Source organism: Gnatocerus cornutus, chromosome 2, assembly GCF_029298725.1.
Source record: "Gnatocerus cornutus isolate USDA-ARS CGAHR chromosome 2, icGnaCorn1.1, whole genome shotgun sequence".
NCBI lineage: Eukaryota > Metazoa > Arthropoda > Insecta > Coleoptera > Tenebrionidae > Gnatocerus > Gnatocerus cornutus.
This window is the reverse complement of record NC_142234.1, coordinates 18,317,431-18,333,565: the sequence shown is the minus strand read 5'-3', so window position 1 is coordinate 18,333,565 and position 16,135 is coordinate 18,317,431. Positions and strand designations below refer to the sequence as shown.

The 16,135-nt window shown below is 37.8% G+C and overlaps 1 protein-coding gene across 1 annotated transcript; it reads left to right on the top strand.

The window, feature by feature from the left end:
* The first annotated feature begins 734 nt into the window (after positions 1-734).
* LOC148179727 (uncharacterized) lies at positions 735-9,193 on the top strand. Its single transcript, XM_088050706.1, has 2 exons — positions 735-4,286; positions 9,105-9,193. Exons 1-2 carry the CDS (start codon positions 916-918, stop codon positions 9,160-9,162), a joined length of 3,429 nt encoding a protein of 1,142 aa, XP_087906832.1. The 5' UTR covers positions 735-915; the 3' UTR covers positions 9,163-9,193.
* The last annotated feature ends 6,942 nt before the right edge of the window (positions 9,194-16,135 follow it).

The following is a 16,135-nucleotide window of genomic DNA, read 5'->3' as shown; positions in this document are numbered from 1 at the left end:
GAACCCTATTAGTGATCGTAACTTTATCATGAGTGATGAGTCAAGATTCTGCTTAAATAAACCCGCCAATCGCTATAACTACATACTGCAAATCTTGATTAGACCGATGGTGTTTACATTAGATTGATGGAATCGCTACATTTTCACGCATCACTAAAGATATTTCACGGAGATACAGTTGGTAAACATATTGGTACATATAAGACAGAAGGTATAATTGAAATTGATGATGAATTAAAAAAAATCTGTTGTTTCTACAATTCTATAGAAAGTGTTATCTTCATTAAAACACTATTATCGTCATCACGTGTTGAAACACATCATTACTTAATAGAATCGTACAGTAATAGAAGTTTTTTTTAATTTTTCTTTTGTTTCAAATTGCAGAATGCGCCTTTGGAATGCAGTTAAAAGACGAGTGAAATAGCATTATGAGTTCTAGTTACACCCCCTCAAGTGTTCGGCCAACCGCGATGTAGCAAGTCAAGGTTACAATTTCTTTGATAATAGTAACGTTCACCACCGCCAGAGGATTACAATACCGGGTGGTTCAAAAACCAGTGCGCATCTTTCTAGAGTTGGAGGCGTCTTTATTGTGATTAGCTCCGCCTCTGGGCCAACAAACTCCAAGCAAATTTCTAAACCCCTTACAAAGTTGACGTCATGAACCTTTTATCGTCCAAGCTCGTGTCGGTGCTCGGTGGTTGTCGTAGAAATTCTCATAGTGGTGTAAGAACACTTGCCGTGTTTAGTTCGAGCGTAAAGAGAAGTGAGTAGTGTATGCTGCCGCTGTAAATTTGCGCGTAAAAGTTGTTTCTTGGCGACGTTAGTGTTTAGTGATGGTGCGCGCGAGGGCGAGTGGGGCCATGGGGGCGCGTAGGTGATCGTGCGGATGTGCGAGCGCGGGTCGGTGAGATGAGCAGCGGGCCTCTGCCCCCCGTCCCGGACCTCATCCCCATAGCACTGCTGAAGAGCCCCACCGGCGGGGCGCGCCGGGAGTGTGCCCCTCGCGTCGAGGTTATGGGCGAGCAGCGCTCGCGGCGGACGGGGCGCCAACCTTGCGACCCGATCGATAGCGCGCAGTCACGTGGCCCCAGCGCCGCCCCACAGCCGCCGCAGTCCCGGAAAGCGAGGTCCGAGCGCCACCGTAAATCAGACAGACGACGCGAGCACCGCAAACCCGTCAGGACACGGTCGCGCAGTAAACACAGCCCTAGGTCGCCGACGCCGCCACCCTCTCCGGAGAGGCCGCCGCGAGTTAACCCCATTTTCGTGTGGGTGCGTCAAGAAGACACACGCATCGTGGACGTGAAATGCGAAGATTACGACAAGCGCAACCGCATCCTCCTGACCAAGACAGCCCAAGGCTGGCGCGCCATCCCCCGCACGGAGACCCTGGCGCCGCTGAGGGAGGCGGCTGATAGTCGCCATCATCACCATCACCGCCACCGCAAGTCGCGGAAGAGCAAGGTCAGGCAGAAATCCACCGCCGTGCAGGTGGACGTCGATATCCGGGATCCGGACGACGATCGGCCACCCTCACCACCTACGTGGTCGTCTCCGGTCCATAACGATGTCGAGTCCCTTCTGCCGTCCCATAAAATTCACGTCCCCCAAAAGTGTCCGAGCCCCGTCAGAGAACAGAATGTAAACAGTGTCGTAACCGAATGTGCGCAAACTCCACCGGAAAAGTGCAGTGCCGCTAAATTATGTGACGTCAGTCCCTTAGATAATCTTCTTGCCGTGGCCGAATTTGAGTTCAACCAACACATGCAATCTGGTGAATGGGAAAACAAAACAGAAGATGAAGATCATCAAGAGATCGACGAAGATCAAAAGAATTTCATCAACAACATAGAACAACTCAACAGTCTTATCGAATCCTGTACAAAATCTGAAGAAAAACTAGAAAATTCCACCGACTTTGAAGACCACCAAGGAGTACCGAAATCAGAAGATTGTGATTACACGGAGGACGATGACAATAATCTTGCGATGGACGACATTCTCAGCAGACTTGAACAATCACTGAGGAGTCCTGAATGTCCGGAGATCGCGGAAGTCCTCAATTCTTGCACGACAAATTACGAAAGCAAAGTCGAGGACGACATCAAGGAAGCGGAATGCTTCCAAAGTGATATCAATGAAAACAATTTCAAATCGGTACCTGACGACGAATTGGAGAAATTCTTCGAAGAAACGAAAAGCACAGAAGAAAAAGAAGCAGACCCCAAACCTGCAGAACCCCCTGAAGACATCGTCGAATCGTCCACAACCAACGAGGACGAACCAACAGATCTGTCAATAAAACCGAAATACGACGACAATAACGAATGCAACAATGTCACCTCAGAGGACGCCGATCAGCCCACTGACTTGAGCGTTCCGAAAAGCACTTCATCACCTGTCAGATCGTCAACACCTCGACCACCATCACAGAATTCCGAAGCCATCCAATCTCCTCAACCCAGCGGAATTCCAGCCGTGCCACCCTCACCAGATATCGTTTCAACTAGTGCCAATTGTAAAAATAAAACAGTATTTCTTGAATCTTTACTCACCACCACTTCCCAGAAGATCGCGCTTAACTCTGAAGTGACCATCATCAAACAGAAAGAACCGCTCGACTTGGGAAAGTGCCGGAAATCGGCTAGTCCTACAGTGACCTGTTCTGAAGAAGTGAAGAACGGCACTGACGACGCCGAACCTCCGAGCAAAAAATTCAAACCCGAAGACATAACACTGAAGAATTTGTTGGACATTGAAATAGCAAAGTCGCGAGCGGAAAGAAAGTCGACGGAGAAAGACAACGCGCCTGAAACCCCGAGGTTATTGGAGTTGTTAAAGACTGATTCAGGGCCTGATCCCCTAACGCAATTAAGACAAGTCCTCTGCGATACGAATTTAAATGTTCCTGATCCCATGTTGGTACCTAAAGAGAGATTGAGTCAGATTATCTCTCAACCGGGCCGCGAGATCCCGCGATTATTAAAGCAAAGACCCGAGCTGAGATTACCGGAAGCTTTGGCGTTTCCACATTTACTACAGGATCCCGACATTCTTGTAATTACGTTACAACAATTGGAAACTATAATACTCAAGCAAAACCAATCATTCAATCTCAAAGACCTAAAAAGCTCCATCGAGAAATGTCAAGAGAAGCCGTCTAAGCAGCCCGAGAAAACTCCGGAAGTCAGTAAAGAAAATTCAAGTAAAAAGAAAAGTCTAGACGAATCCGTCAATAAATTGATGAGTTCGGCGCGCGAGGTTCAATCGAAAGGAGGTTTCACGGAACTAGCGAACGATATCGACGCCGCCACCACCGCCGCCTTTAATCAAATGATCTGGTTGCCGTATTTAAACCAATTAGAGGCAATGTCGTTCGGCAATAATTCCGAAATGATGAAAATGTTATCGAACTCGCTACCGATGTATCCAGGTCAACTTCCGGACTTGAATCATCTGATTGGCGCCGGTCGATTCCCGCCTCCGGTTAATTTTCCGATGCAACAACAACAGCAACCCCAATTGAACTACAATGCTCTTGAATTATCAATGTGGCAGGAAGCCATGATGCAGGCCAATATGTTACGGCCTAAGCTTCCTTTCGAGGGCCTAAATCCCAAGAATTCATTCAGAGATTATCTGGACAAGATGAACTTCGCTGCATCAGCGAAAACTCCTAGCGTGAACAACCACAAACATCCAACTTTAATGAACAAGCCCAACCTACCAAACAACTTTTATCCCTCAGGAAGCAACGGACACACGTCATTCCAGAACTCTTACATGAACATCCCGAATTCGTACCACCAATCGAGCGCAAAACAAAATTTGCAAATACCTCATTTCAACCCGCTTTACGCCCAGAAAAACATCCAACAGAAACCGCCCTCACATCCCTACATGCCCAAGCAGAAGTTCGACCCTAAACCCACCTACCCCGGATTCTTTCACCAAAGAAGCGAAGAGAAACACAAGCAGGAACACAAACATAAAGTCTCGTGCAAACCGTTCGCCAGTGTCTCGTATCACAAACCCTCCAGCGAACAAAAGGAAAAGTCGTCTTCAAACGGTGATTTTTCCAAACATCACACGCAGCCGATTGATCTTTCTGGTTCAACGGCACCGGCAGCAAAGCTGAAGGTTAAACAACACCTCATCGATCCGACAAACGCATCGAAATTGTTAAAGCACGATGACGTTCCCGAAGTTGGCAGCACCACCGCCAGTGTCGAGGAAATGCAAGATGCACATAAACACCTCTGGCATCCGCTCTTTGGAAAGTAAGTTTGTAAACTTTGGTGCTTCGATTACGTAGAGTGGGCGGTAAAGGAAATGGAATTTTCTTTTGTTAATTGGTCATGTTAATTATCGCTTTGCATTTACGAGCGATTCATTAGGCACGTTTGCGATAAGTGGCATCGAGGTGTCTTGGGTCTTCATAAATTTACACGGAAATTATTGCAATAACGTGTGCATTATATCTCAGGTTCTTGATATTTCAAGAGTGTTTAGTTGAAACTGCATCGTAATCATATTAATAGCGTCGTGCTTATCACGATAATCATATTGCATTATTCAAATTCATGTGCTAAATACACTTTAACATCACAAATTTGCATTTCTATTGTGATTTTATCGCGAATAGTAAAACGAAACTTGAAGTGTGTTGAAGTGGAAGGTTTTCGACGATTAAGTGCTATTGCATGTTGAAAACGCCATTTATGATAAATGCTAGTCAATTTACAACTCCCATTCTACTCCTTCATTCTTAATTGTTCGTTTTTAATAAAGAAAATGCAACAACTGAATTAACTGTCGAGCTTCGTGCAAATGAACAATTATCACAAATTATTTTATTACATGCGGAAAATTTATCCTCACATTCCTTGTCGCATAAAATGGACGAATTTGTTTAATTAGTTCCGCATGACTCAAATGAGGCCAACTGTATTAAGAAATGTGAAGCGAATTTTCACTCCAGCATTACGAGTCGTCTCCACGACTGAAAATTTGAGAGAAAACTTTGTGTTTGGATCCATTGTGGTAACCTTGAAACAATTTCGCTCCATTAAACGAAAATAGTTCTTCGCTGTTGGTAAACACGATCATTCACCTTCAAGCATGGCAGATTGTTATTTTCTGCAATTATTATCATTAGCGTGGAGCTTCTGTAAATACTTTGATAATCTTAACGATGTGTCCACTGGAGTGGAAAAGACGGAAATAAATTTTACTGAAAAAAATGTAACGGTTTGTGGTCTATTAGTGCGATTTGTGCAGAACTTTGTCTGCTATGGGACCGTTTATAGTTCTCGAAGACGGATTTGGCTAATGATATTTCCTCTTCATTAAAGATATTGATCTACTATAAGCGATATAAATTGATCAATTATTTATTTATTAAGTAATTAATTGTGGAGACTCCATCTGTAATATTATTAGAAAAATAGTTGACTCGACATGTAATTTGTTTTTTGTGTATAAAAACCTTTCCGATTAAAACTTAATAACTTAAACTTAGTATGAAATTAACGTCCAATCTTGTCGTCAAATTATATTCGCTAAACGTACGTATTTTTCATAATTATTTAGAAGACAATTTTAAAAACGATGTTTTGATCAACTATCAGCATAATTGTAAAATGGCAAATATTTATTTTTAGAATTAAAGAAAACTATCCGGGAGACCATTAATATGGCTGGACAAAAAAAATACACGGAAACGTGAAAACTCGAAATTTTCAGTTAACAATAATTGGCGACATTGCAACTAGTACTACTCCAAACCACAACACCGTGACGTAACTACAACTATTCATAAAGAGTGAAAGTAATACCGGCTCCCACGTTTGCAGGATAAAAAGATGTGACCTTGATCTGATGATCCAACTGGTTTGCATTCTTAGAAAAGCACCCGAATGAAGTTATTTGTAGTGTCAGGAAATTAATTTAGGGTGTTTTGGTGCGGAAAGTTTTGATCCAAAAAAGATAATTTAGAGAGAGTTGGTGCGAGACCTTTTGTTCCGTAATTTAAATATTAAAGCAGGGTGGCATCCAATAATAATTGCTTCTCCATTCTTTGTTTACTAAAGAAAACTAAATATACTACCGGAATTTCCTGCAAATATTTGAAATAAACAAATAATAGGACGTATTTGAACCCCCCGGATGTAAACCTTCAATATTATCTTTTGTTCCGGAGTGAGTTCTCCGAAAATTCAACAGCGCTAAAGCTTTTCGAAAATTTATCTCATACGAGCGGTGGGTAAAAGTCGCGGAAAATATGTTGAAAGAAAAGTATTTGCCAATTATGCGGCTCGTAAATATTTTCATAAATTATTTATAAAGTCAAGTTATGGCGCTTCTTGGGGCAGCAGTCCGATAAAAAATAATTATATTGCGTTTTCGCAATTGTAAAAAATGTTTATTATTAATGCTGTAATAAATCAAGACATGTGACATCATAAATGCCGATGGAATTCAGCTATGATTGCCATTCATAAAAATAGAAATAGTGAAGTAATGCCAATTTCCAGTTCTCGAGCATCCTAAGTCCAAATTTGAACTAAATTTATGTCCAGGGCAACGAAAGTCATACTTAATATTAATAAATGACGACGTTAATGTCACTTCTAATGGTAGTTTCTAAGAGATTTATGCATATTTAAACTGCTTCTGAAGTGTGATTGTACATGTAATGTTTGTTGTAATAAATGAAATGATTCCATCATAAAACAATAAGTAAACCTTTCACCAATAACGGGAGTTGGTAGTTAGTACAATTATAAATTATCGGAACTTTGTGTCGTTGACTCGCGGTCTTAAATATTTTTTGTCAGAAAATCTTACCCTACACCACAAAATTCTTCACGCTTCTGGTTTCTTTAATTAAATTAATAGTAGAGACCTCGAACCGTTTGAATTATGGTGGCATCGTTAATTATTCGTTATGAGTTTCAGCGAACATTCTGTTAAAGACATCTACGATTAATCAATCAAGTTAATGCCATACCCATTTTTAATAACTCGCTTAAATGAATTTAATCATAGATAACACCGGATGAGTGTGCCCTTGAATGCCTATCCTCCTTAATAAAATTTAATATTTCATGCCGTACAGTCTGTTTCAAAAACACGCATGTGTTGCTCGATTCAGTGGATAAACGCGATTTCATCGAGAAAAAAAAATGTAATTTGCAATACACTGCCAATTATGGAGATAAAATGTAATTCATTCCTCCTTTGAAACGCACTATACAAAGCATAAATAAATGGGGCATGCTGTGCCGCTTTATTTCCATGACGCTGTTTTTTAACTTTGTTTCCTGTCCACGACGCATTGTTCGTTTTTAATTTTCTTTTGTGAGGTGCAATCGAGCTCGGAACTAAAAGCTGTGCATGGAATCAAATATTCCAATACTCTTTGTTGCTGAAAATGTCAAAGATTCAACTCTAAATTGCATTGCCCTTTCAACTTTACTTATTGATGAAGTTGTTTGATGTAGACAGGTTACTAAGGACATGTAGCATTACAGTGTGAAAGCTCGAAAGCTAGGGGTTAATACTTCTAAAAAATGACCTACACTTGACTTCCCCTGATTACCTTGTGATTTCGTCCAACTTCCGCTAATTTCCTTGTTATTTCGTAAAACTTTCCTTAAATTTCTTGTGTTTTCGTCTAACCTTTACTTATTTCCTTGTAATTTCGTCTAAATTCCCTCTGATTTCCTTGTGTTTTCGTCCAACTTCCCCTTATTTCCTTGTGATTTCATAAAACTTCCACTCATTTCCTTGTGATTTCGTTCAACTTTCCCTAATTTCCTTGTTATTTCGTGAAACTTCCCCTGAATTCCTTGTGATTTCGTCTAACCTCTACTTATTGCCTTGTAATTTCGTCTAAATTCCCCTGATTTCCTCGTGTTTTCGTCTAACTTCTACTTATTTCCTTGTAATTTCGTCTAAATGCCCTCAGATTTCCTTGTGTTTTTGTCCAACTTCCCCCCTTATTTCCTTGTGATTTCATAAAACTTCTTCTGATTTCTTTGTGATTTCGTCCAACTTCCCCTTATTTGTTTGTTATTTCGAAAACTTTCCCTGATTTCCATTAATTGCCCCTTATGTCTTAATAATTTCCCTAACTTCCAAATGATTTTCCCTGATTTCCTAAGACTGATACACTTATTTCCCAGGGAGGTTAACCCCTCGCTCGAAAGTTTTCACTAATTCAGAATTTTAGTTGAATTTTTTGGGTGTATTGAATACGTTCCAATTTCAACCAAACGCCTGCAGTTTAATAAAATTTCAATTTAATTTCACAGCAATGCTTTTATTTTAAATTGCCAAAATTTTCCTAGCCAAATCTTACTATTCAAATTTGTAGAGAGCAAATTGCACAAAAACTTGTTACTTTGTGTCAAAATAATGAACACAAGTGTCAGCACATGCCTACACATCATTTCTTGCAACTTTGTTTGTTTTCCTACATCTTCCAGTAAACTCTTTCTTCCGTACATCTCTCAACATCTTTATTTTTAGTTTTCAAGCACTCAATAACTAAATCGCATTAAATTTAATTGAAATACAATTAATAGAGTTAAACTGCCATCAACCATGCTCATTTATAAAACTTATTAAATATTTGAAAAATTGATCATAACGCCATTTTAATGACACTATAAAATCGCAATTATCTACATTTTGTAACAACATAATTAAAATATATCACGATCTCTGATGTAGGTACGTTTAATTAAAACTTGGAAACACATTAAACGTATTTTCAATTACCACTTTGTTGATTTGATGTGCGATAATGAAGCTTGGTTTCAAACACGCACTGCTACACATATAAATTACGTAAAAAAAAGTTGGAAATATTCTTGATTAAATGGGTCAACGCGATACAAGTGACATGTTCTTACCTTTTGATCATGTTAAGTAAGCTTTCTTTTGACACACCTAGAGTGATCTATAACAATTCAATTCCAATTATTGCACTCGTTGGCAGGGAAATTTTCGCATGGACAGCCGCTCTAATTGCCAATTTATAAATTAACGCGTTCACCTATGTATCTAATTACAATGTTTTTCAATTTCAGCCAAAAAGGTTATCACAGCCCCTGGAATTGGACAACCGTGACAGCGACAGGAGAATAACATCGGCTTCAGCCTCCATCAACCTGGAGGACACCTTCGTACCAAAGCGTCAATAACGATGCTGCCTTCACAGGGTTCGACTTTGACTATTTTTCCAAATGAGAGGTTAGTTTCGTGTTAATTTTGTTGTTCTTACGATGTGAACCAACAAATCGCAATTCACAATCCATTCAGTATACTCAATTCACACCTAAATCAAATCACGCTCGATTAATAATTCATTCTGGACTATGATTAGAATTTGTAATTTCGTTAGCGACATTTACATACAATTTTAAAGCTTGATTTGCATCGATAAAAGGGTGCTGTTTAAAACCAGTGCTGTGATGATGGCTTCGATCTAAAAACTTCAAAAGAACGGAATTTATTATTATTACAACCATTGTAAACCCGCATGTGATCCAACAATCGATTTTCGAATTAGTCCGTAATTAGTTTAGGTCTTATCAAAGTACCCACATGTTGATAAACCGGGCGATTGCACATTTTTTAAACTGTGGTTTGTTATCGAAATTTATATTCGATAAAAACATATCTGGAAACGAAAAACCACAAATGCTGTGTTAAACGATCGCAGAGAAACCACATGACCTGACCCAATTGTTAAAATTTCACCAAGTTTTAAACAATGCGGCACGCATTTAACCTTCTAGTCAATCTTTTGACTGACTAGACAGTTAAGCATTCACAATTTTTCTTCGTCTAGAGGGGGTCAAACAGCCACTGACACACTCTGACGTCAATACTTGATGAGCTTTAATAGGTACTTTACGTTAATGGAACGCAGCTTTGTCCTGAACTTGCATAAAACACGAAATTATGACAGTTCCTCATTTCCGCTTTTCTAATTGATTCGGCGGTGTCGCGTTAAATTCGATTTTACCCTTTCCAAATTAGTGGAGTTGGAGGCTATCGCGAGCTTTTTTGCCGTTTGCATTGCACGAACAAAAATTAAAATGCATGTCGTTTCGGAGCAGCTTCCTGTGTTTGCTTGAAGGAGCAGAGAAATTCATTTGAATTTGAAATGACTCGAGAAAACAGAAATTCTGCAATTTAGCACGTTCCTCTATGAAAACGTTTTTTCAATTTTTCCAAAAATTTTTAATGTCGAAATTATCAAAGGCTTCGTGGTAAATAAAAGACAATCCCATTTTGAACAAACGACTTTGCCCATTATGGAACTCGACATTGTTTCTTAATATCCAAGCATTTGGTAAATGGGATAATCCCCAAATGTGTTTTGCATCGATTTTCGTTTGCGTCATTCAAAACTTACGCGTCCAGCTGTCATAATCGCTGTTTTGACTTCTTCACTGTTTGCCATGCTATTATGTACCTCCGCGCTAAATCTAACAAAACAAACAAAATCGTTAATTGTTCGCTCTTCAAACCACACAGACCGCTCGGTTCTTTTTTCGTTTTGGTTGTGTTGACGCATAACTCTGTGGTGGTAAATCTCAGAACGCCCACAGAATGTGTCTTTCTTATTAGTACACACTTCCTGCTAAGCAGTTGTAAAGACAACGGCGTCTCCTAAGCAAACATCTAGCGAAGTGTTAATAACAAATTAGCATTTGAAATGGTCGCTTTTTTGTGCATAAAGGGAAGCAAGCAGTAAATTGAATGCAAGCAAGCAGCGAACGGTCGTTTAAATTTAGAACCTCCGCTTTCAGTCGAGGTGAACTCATGACCCTGCTAGCTTCCATCCGTTTCAAACTCTGCATGGCTGCGGTATTGATTTTACTCGGTCGATGTCTCCCCGACTGAAACACTGTTTCAGGAAAGTGCGTTCTCGCAGGATTCGATGGATGGTTTAATGAAGCCGTCTTTATTCACCGCGAATATTCCGAATTGTTGTGGTTGCGTTGTTTGCTCCAATTCGGAGGGTTCACGGTGTCAATGGAACGCTGGGAATCGCGTCTTTCAAGAATTTAGAAGAACTCTTCAAAATGTAACACTCAACACTCTAAACTCAGCGAACTGTTTAATTACAAGTACACGGACTATAAATCGAACCAATCAAAACAAATTTGCAGAAAACTGAACCTCGAATAATTGAATATCGAATTCATATAAAATTCCGTTGACTGGAATTCAAAAAAATGACCGTAATTAAATCGATTGCTTTAATTGGAGACCGTTTAGTCCTGTTTATTTTAGAGCTGCTATAATAGACTTATCGTTTGGTATTTTTAGAAATATCGATCGAGTTATTGGATTGTTCTATTTTAGTCTTGAACTGTCTACATTTTTGACGTTATGACATTAACATTTTTTATCGTGTTGTTATGAGGTGGGAAGAACAAACGAAACTTTGTTAAAAACACTCGTTACACTGATTATACGAAAAGAAATATAGTCCATTGTCCTTGGTCTTTCTCCATGACAATGGTTTAGTTCTCAAAATTATAAAACGAGCAAAACGTCACAGGCAAATTTTATCTAAACCACTTCAAAAAAAAACACGAAGGTTGCGCTAAAATAACACCATCAAAGCTAAGCCAAGTTAACTTATCTTCATGAATTTATGAGACACGAAATTACGATTTTATGACTAAAATAAATAGTTTAATGTATTTGAATAAACCAACGTTCGTGTTCTTTATGAGCTTCGTATGGACAGAAAACATGTTTTTCAAAAGAAAAAAGAATAGAAGCGTGACCGGGCATAACGTTGATTGAATAGTAATCGGGATTTTAACAATTCTTTGTGTAAATCTGAACAGAGTCTGCCGACCTTGATGAGGTGATTACAACACGTTTATCAAATTACGAAAATCGAATTTAGATAGATCACAAGACAGCCCTCATTTCTGTGACATGGTGTTATCGACAGATCGAACCACTTTCAAATAGACATTTTTAATAATGCATATGTAACTGTTACGTCCAATAAATTTAAATTGACAGACACATTAGTTAATATCAAAAGTAAATAGTCCACGGCGGGCATTTATTATCAGGACATAATAAGAAAGTAGCATCCAAATTGGCAAACGATTGTTCCAATCGATAAAACTTCGGTTTAAAATTAGACGTCGTATATCATGTCAGTTCGAAATATTGATTTATTACGTTGTCACACTGCGATATGTGAATATTTTCGGTGCTCTAAAAATATGCACAGTTGTTTTGTTAAAAAAACACCACTGAGACAGGCGAGAAAGTTTCCCAGGATCTGTCTCGCGTTTTTACCACTTAATTTATCCGTAATTTTAATGTTTTCCCTAATAGATTAATTATTCCGGGTAATCTTGTGGCTTGCGGAATTAACGGTAGTGGTTCTGCGGTTGATATTTTTTATCAAAACTTCTCACTTCCACCGAATTTGATATATTGAAACACTTTTCGCTCGAGGCCACTTCAATTCCCGAGTGTTACCTTTAATTCATTTTGTAACTTCACAAAAAGGACCTCTTGCGTGATTCTGATCCGCTTTAGCCTGATTGAATTAAACTTAATAGGATTACAGATGAAAATAATTCCGGCAAATTCCCCGTCGTAATTATCTCAAATCATGCCACCCACCCACAACTCCGACTTTTCCGACCACGATTTTGCATGAAATTACAAAAGATCAATTGACGAATGTAACTGTGGCGTAAAATTGACACGTTAAATCCAATTTGGACGGTGATGCGAACAATGAAATGATGCGGCGTTTAAATGAAAATTGAAAGAAATCGGGGCGGGAAATGCGCAAATTGTTGACGTTAATTAGGATAATTAATTGACAAGAAAGCGAAGATGCCTGTGAAGTGACGTCGCTCCCTAATTTGCATTATTGTAGGAAATGAATAGTTTGGGGTTCGTGAAAATAAATGGAACCATTCACGTTTGAACACCTGATGTGTTACACCAGTCAATAACCTCGTAAAAGAAACTTCAGGGCGAGTATTGTTTGGAAAGAACGATCGTTACCAAAGCTAATTGAAAATGTTTCGTTCGCGAGTTAAATTACCCTCAAATCTGTCGAAATCGCTGGTGGATGAAAATAAGTTCGTTCGCTTTTATCGGAAGACTTCTTGAAATAGTGCCGAGGGATCGAGTTACACTTTGCCTCCGGTTACAAGACACACCTGTAAACCGATCGCTTTCAAACACAACAAACTCTCATTACACGTTTAATTCGATACTGTTTTTATAGAGCGTTTACTGTGGTAAGTGCTTCATATCGGATACAGTTCGTATATTTGCATTTTTATTTTGACATAAATATGGTTCTCAATTTTGCACCACACACGCACTTTCTGGGTTTCTACATTTGATGCTTCAAATATTTTTATTACCAGAATATCAAGAATATTATATTACATATTTAAATTGCCTGTCAGAGTTTTACTGTTCACGCTGGGCTAAAGAAAATAAATGAAGAAGTTAGTAAGCTGTTCAAAGAGCTCTTGTTTGCATCGACATGTTCTTGATCTTTCTACCTTGTACCTAAGAGAAAAATTTCAATCTATCTACTTTTCGGATTCTCCAGAAAGTGCATTTTTGGATCCTTCGTCTTTGAACATTTCTTTCGCTACGTCTCTTTAAAGTTAATTAAATATCATCTCGCAACAGAATTAGATAAAGTGAAAGTAACAAAACCACAACACCTAACTTGCAGAAAATTAAAGCTGCGAAAAACTGAAGAGTTAATTGAATATTAAATTATCCGGAAAACAACAAAATCAATTTGAGTAGTGTACGTACACTCACTCATTCTCTTTAATGGACTTTCGAGCAGCTAAATGATTTACAGCTTTACCAGATGTTGCTAATTCCGAAATGAAAATTTACCGAAAAATACTTAAACTTTCACTTTGTACCTAATACTTGTAATAATGATTTAGGTCGTAGCAAACCCAAGAAATCCTATAAAAGTTCCGATAAGATGTTTAGAGCTTTGAAAGCTCGTTAGATTCGAATTGTAGGACACATTTCTTTTCCCACAAGAACCCCGATGGTAAATAGATTAAGTTAATGGCATATACACGTTTCGATCGAAAGTCGGTTTTAGCTAGCGTTCTAAAATGGAATAAATATCACACAGACCATGTAAAAAGAAATAATTTACACTTAACAGTGTTGGTTTAATTCAAACGTAACCTACATTTTAATTAATATCTTTGCACTTTCTGTTCAAATACATGCAGCTGGCATTCTCCGTTGTGTACAGAGAGCAGGTCAAAACACTTTGTGAACTCTATTTTCACTAATTCTGTACACGCGGCCTAGATTATCGGCATAGATGACGCTCTATTAATCCAAATTTGTACAGGTCCTGAATTTTTCGCGACTATCTTATGTGTGCTAGAAATCATGAAGGCATTTCAAGGAATTCTGCTCAAATGGAAATGTAAATGTTTGAACATTAATTGTATAAACATTTATACGGTTATAGCAAATGTAAACCGACCGAAATAATTAGAGCTTAGTCAACTGTGCCACAGCGAAATTACAACCAAAACGGGACTGACCAGTGCCAGCAAGGAATGCCATTATGGTCATTTTTTTGGGTGTCGCAGCATTTCTTTGAGATGTATATGGTGATGAATATTTCCGTTTTAAATAACAAAGCAATTGTGAGTGGAATTCAACTGGTAATTTACAATTATAAAACTATGTATTCAATTAGATATTAATTTAAATATTAATTGAAAAGATACCAACTGTGTGAAACATGCATGATATGCCAATACATATGTATCAACAGAACTGTGTTTCCACTGATTAAATATGTTTTCTGTCAGCTTTTTTGTGTTATTTAAATATTTTCAATGTTAATACGACTCACAGTTGCACATCTGGAATGTCTTGCAAAACAAATCATAGTGACATTCTACCTCCTTCTTTTTACCCATTTTCTCGTGAATTGAAAGTTATGTTCATGTAAGAATGACACGTTTCTATAAATCACAAGAAAATTGTATTTCCTGACTCATTTTTGCGGCGTTTCAGCTACTGTAATCATCTAAAGTTGTTGTAAAATTAATTAGACATTGATAACGTCGAAACGTTTTACATGTAATTTACATTTCGGCTACTTTCGTCACGCAATTACACGTAAAGGTGCAGCGGTTCACTTGAAAGGAAGTCAAGTCATCATCACAAGTTGTTAGCACTGTTATTGAGGAATAATTTATGGTAATTTTTATTGATATTTGTCGTAGTGATAAAATAAGGGTCCAGTTGATTTTCGTGTGAATTACCAAAACAAACGATGTTTAGCGATTTGTTGGTGGATTGCGTTATCATTCAAACTATAAACAACATTCCACGCTTATTACAATTATTAAGAAATGTTCCTGAATGTAAAAAAATTGTATCTTGTATTTATATTGTGTATATAAAAGTATATAAATGTCTGAAATAATGTTATGTTTGATGTAATGTTATGTAAATGTTGTTAATAAATTTAAGTGTATGTTTTCTGTATTTGTGTTTGCAGTCACTTGTTATGTTTTGAACGGTTACACTTATGTGCAATATTTTTCTGATTTGTATCATTTCACGTAGAGTTTCACTGTAACTTTTCCATGTTTGTATTCACAATTGAAGAGAAATTAGATACTAGCAATATATTTATATAAAGCCACAAATTCATGTAAAAATTTAGTCTTCGACTTTTGTACATAAAATGATTTTCATAGTTACAAAAATTATATTGTATGCTTTGCATATCCTGAAGCAACACTGAAGCAACATTTTATAAACTAAATGAAAATTAGACTAAGTGAATTAGATAAAAAAAATTGGTAGTCGTCTCCAAATTTTCATCAGACTTTTTTATATAATTGTTATAACTGAGGTAAAATGTTTAACGCGTTTTAAAGTTTAATAAATCGAAATTGGATGAATATTGTTTCTAAAATAAGAGTATGAAACGAATTACGATTGTTTGCCATGTACTAACTTAGTTCTAGTTTTTGTTGATATTTTTTCTGTACATATTTTATTTCGTTTCAAGTTGCAGTATTACCTGATT

Excerpts from the sequence above, each read along its gene's own strand:
- LOC148179727 (XM_088050706.1), top strand. The coding sequence starts at position 916 with ATGAGCAGCGGGCCTCTGCCCCCCGTCCCGGACCTCATCCCCATAGCA. Across the intron at positions 4,287-9,104 it reads TGGCATCCGCTCTTTGGAAA|CCAAAAAGGTTATCACAGCC; the intron begins GTAAGTTTGTAA and ends TTTCAATTTCAG.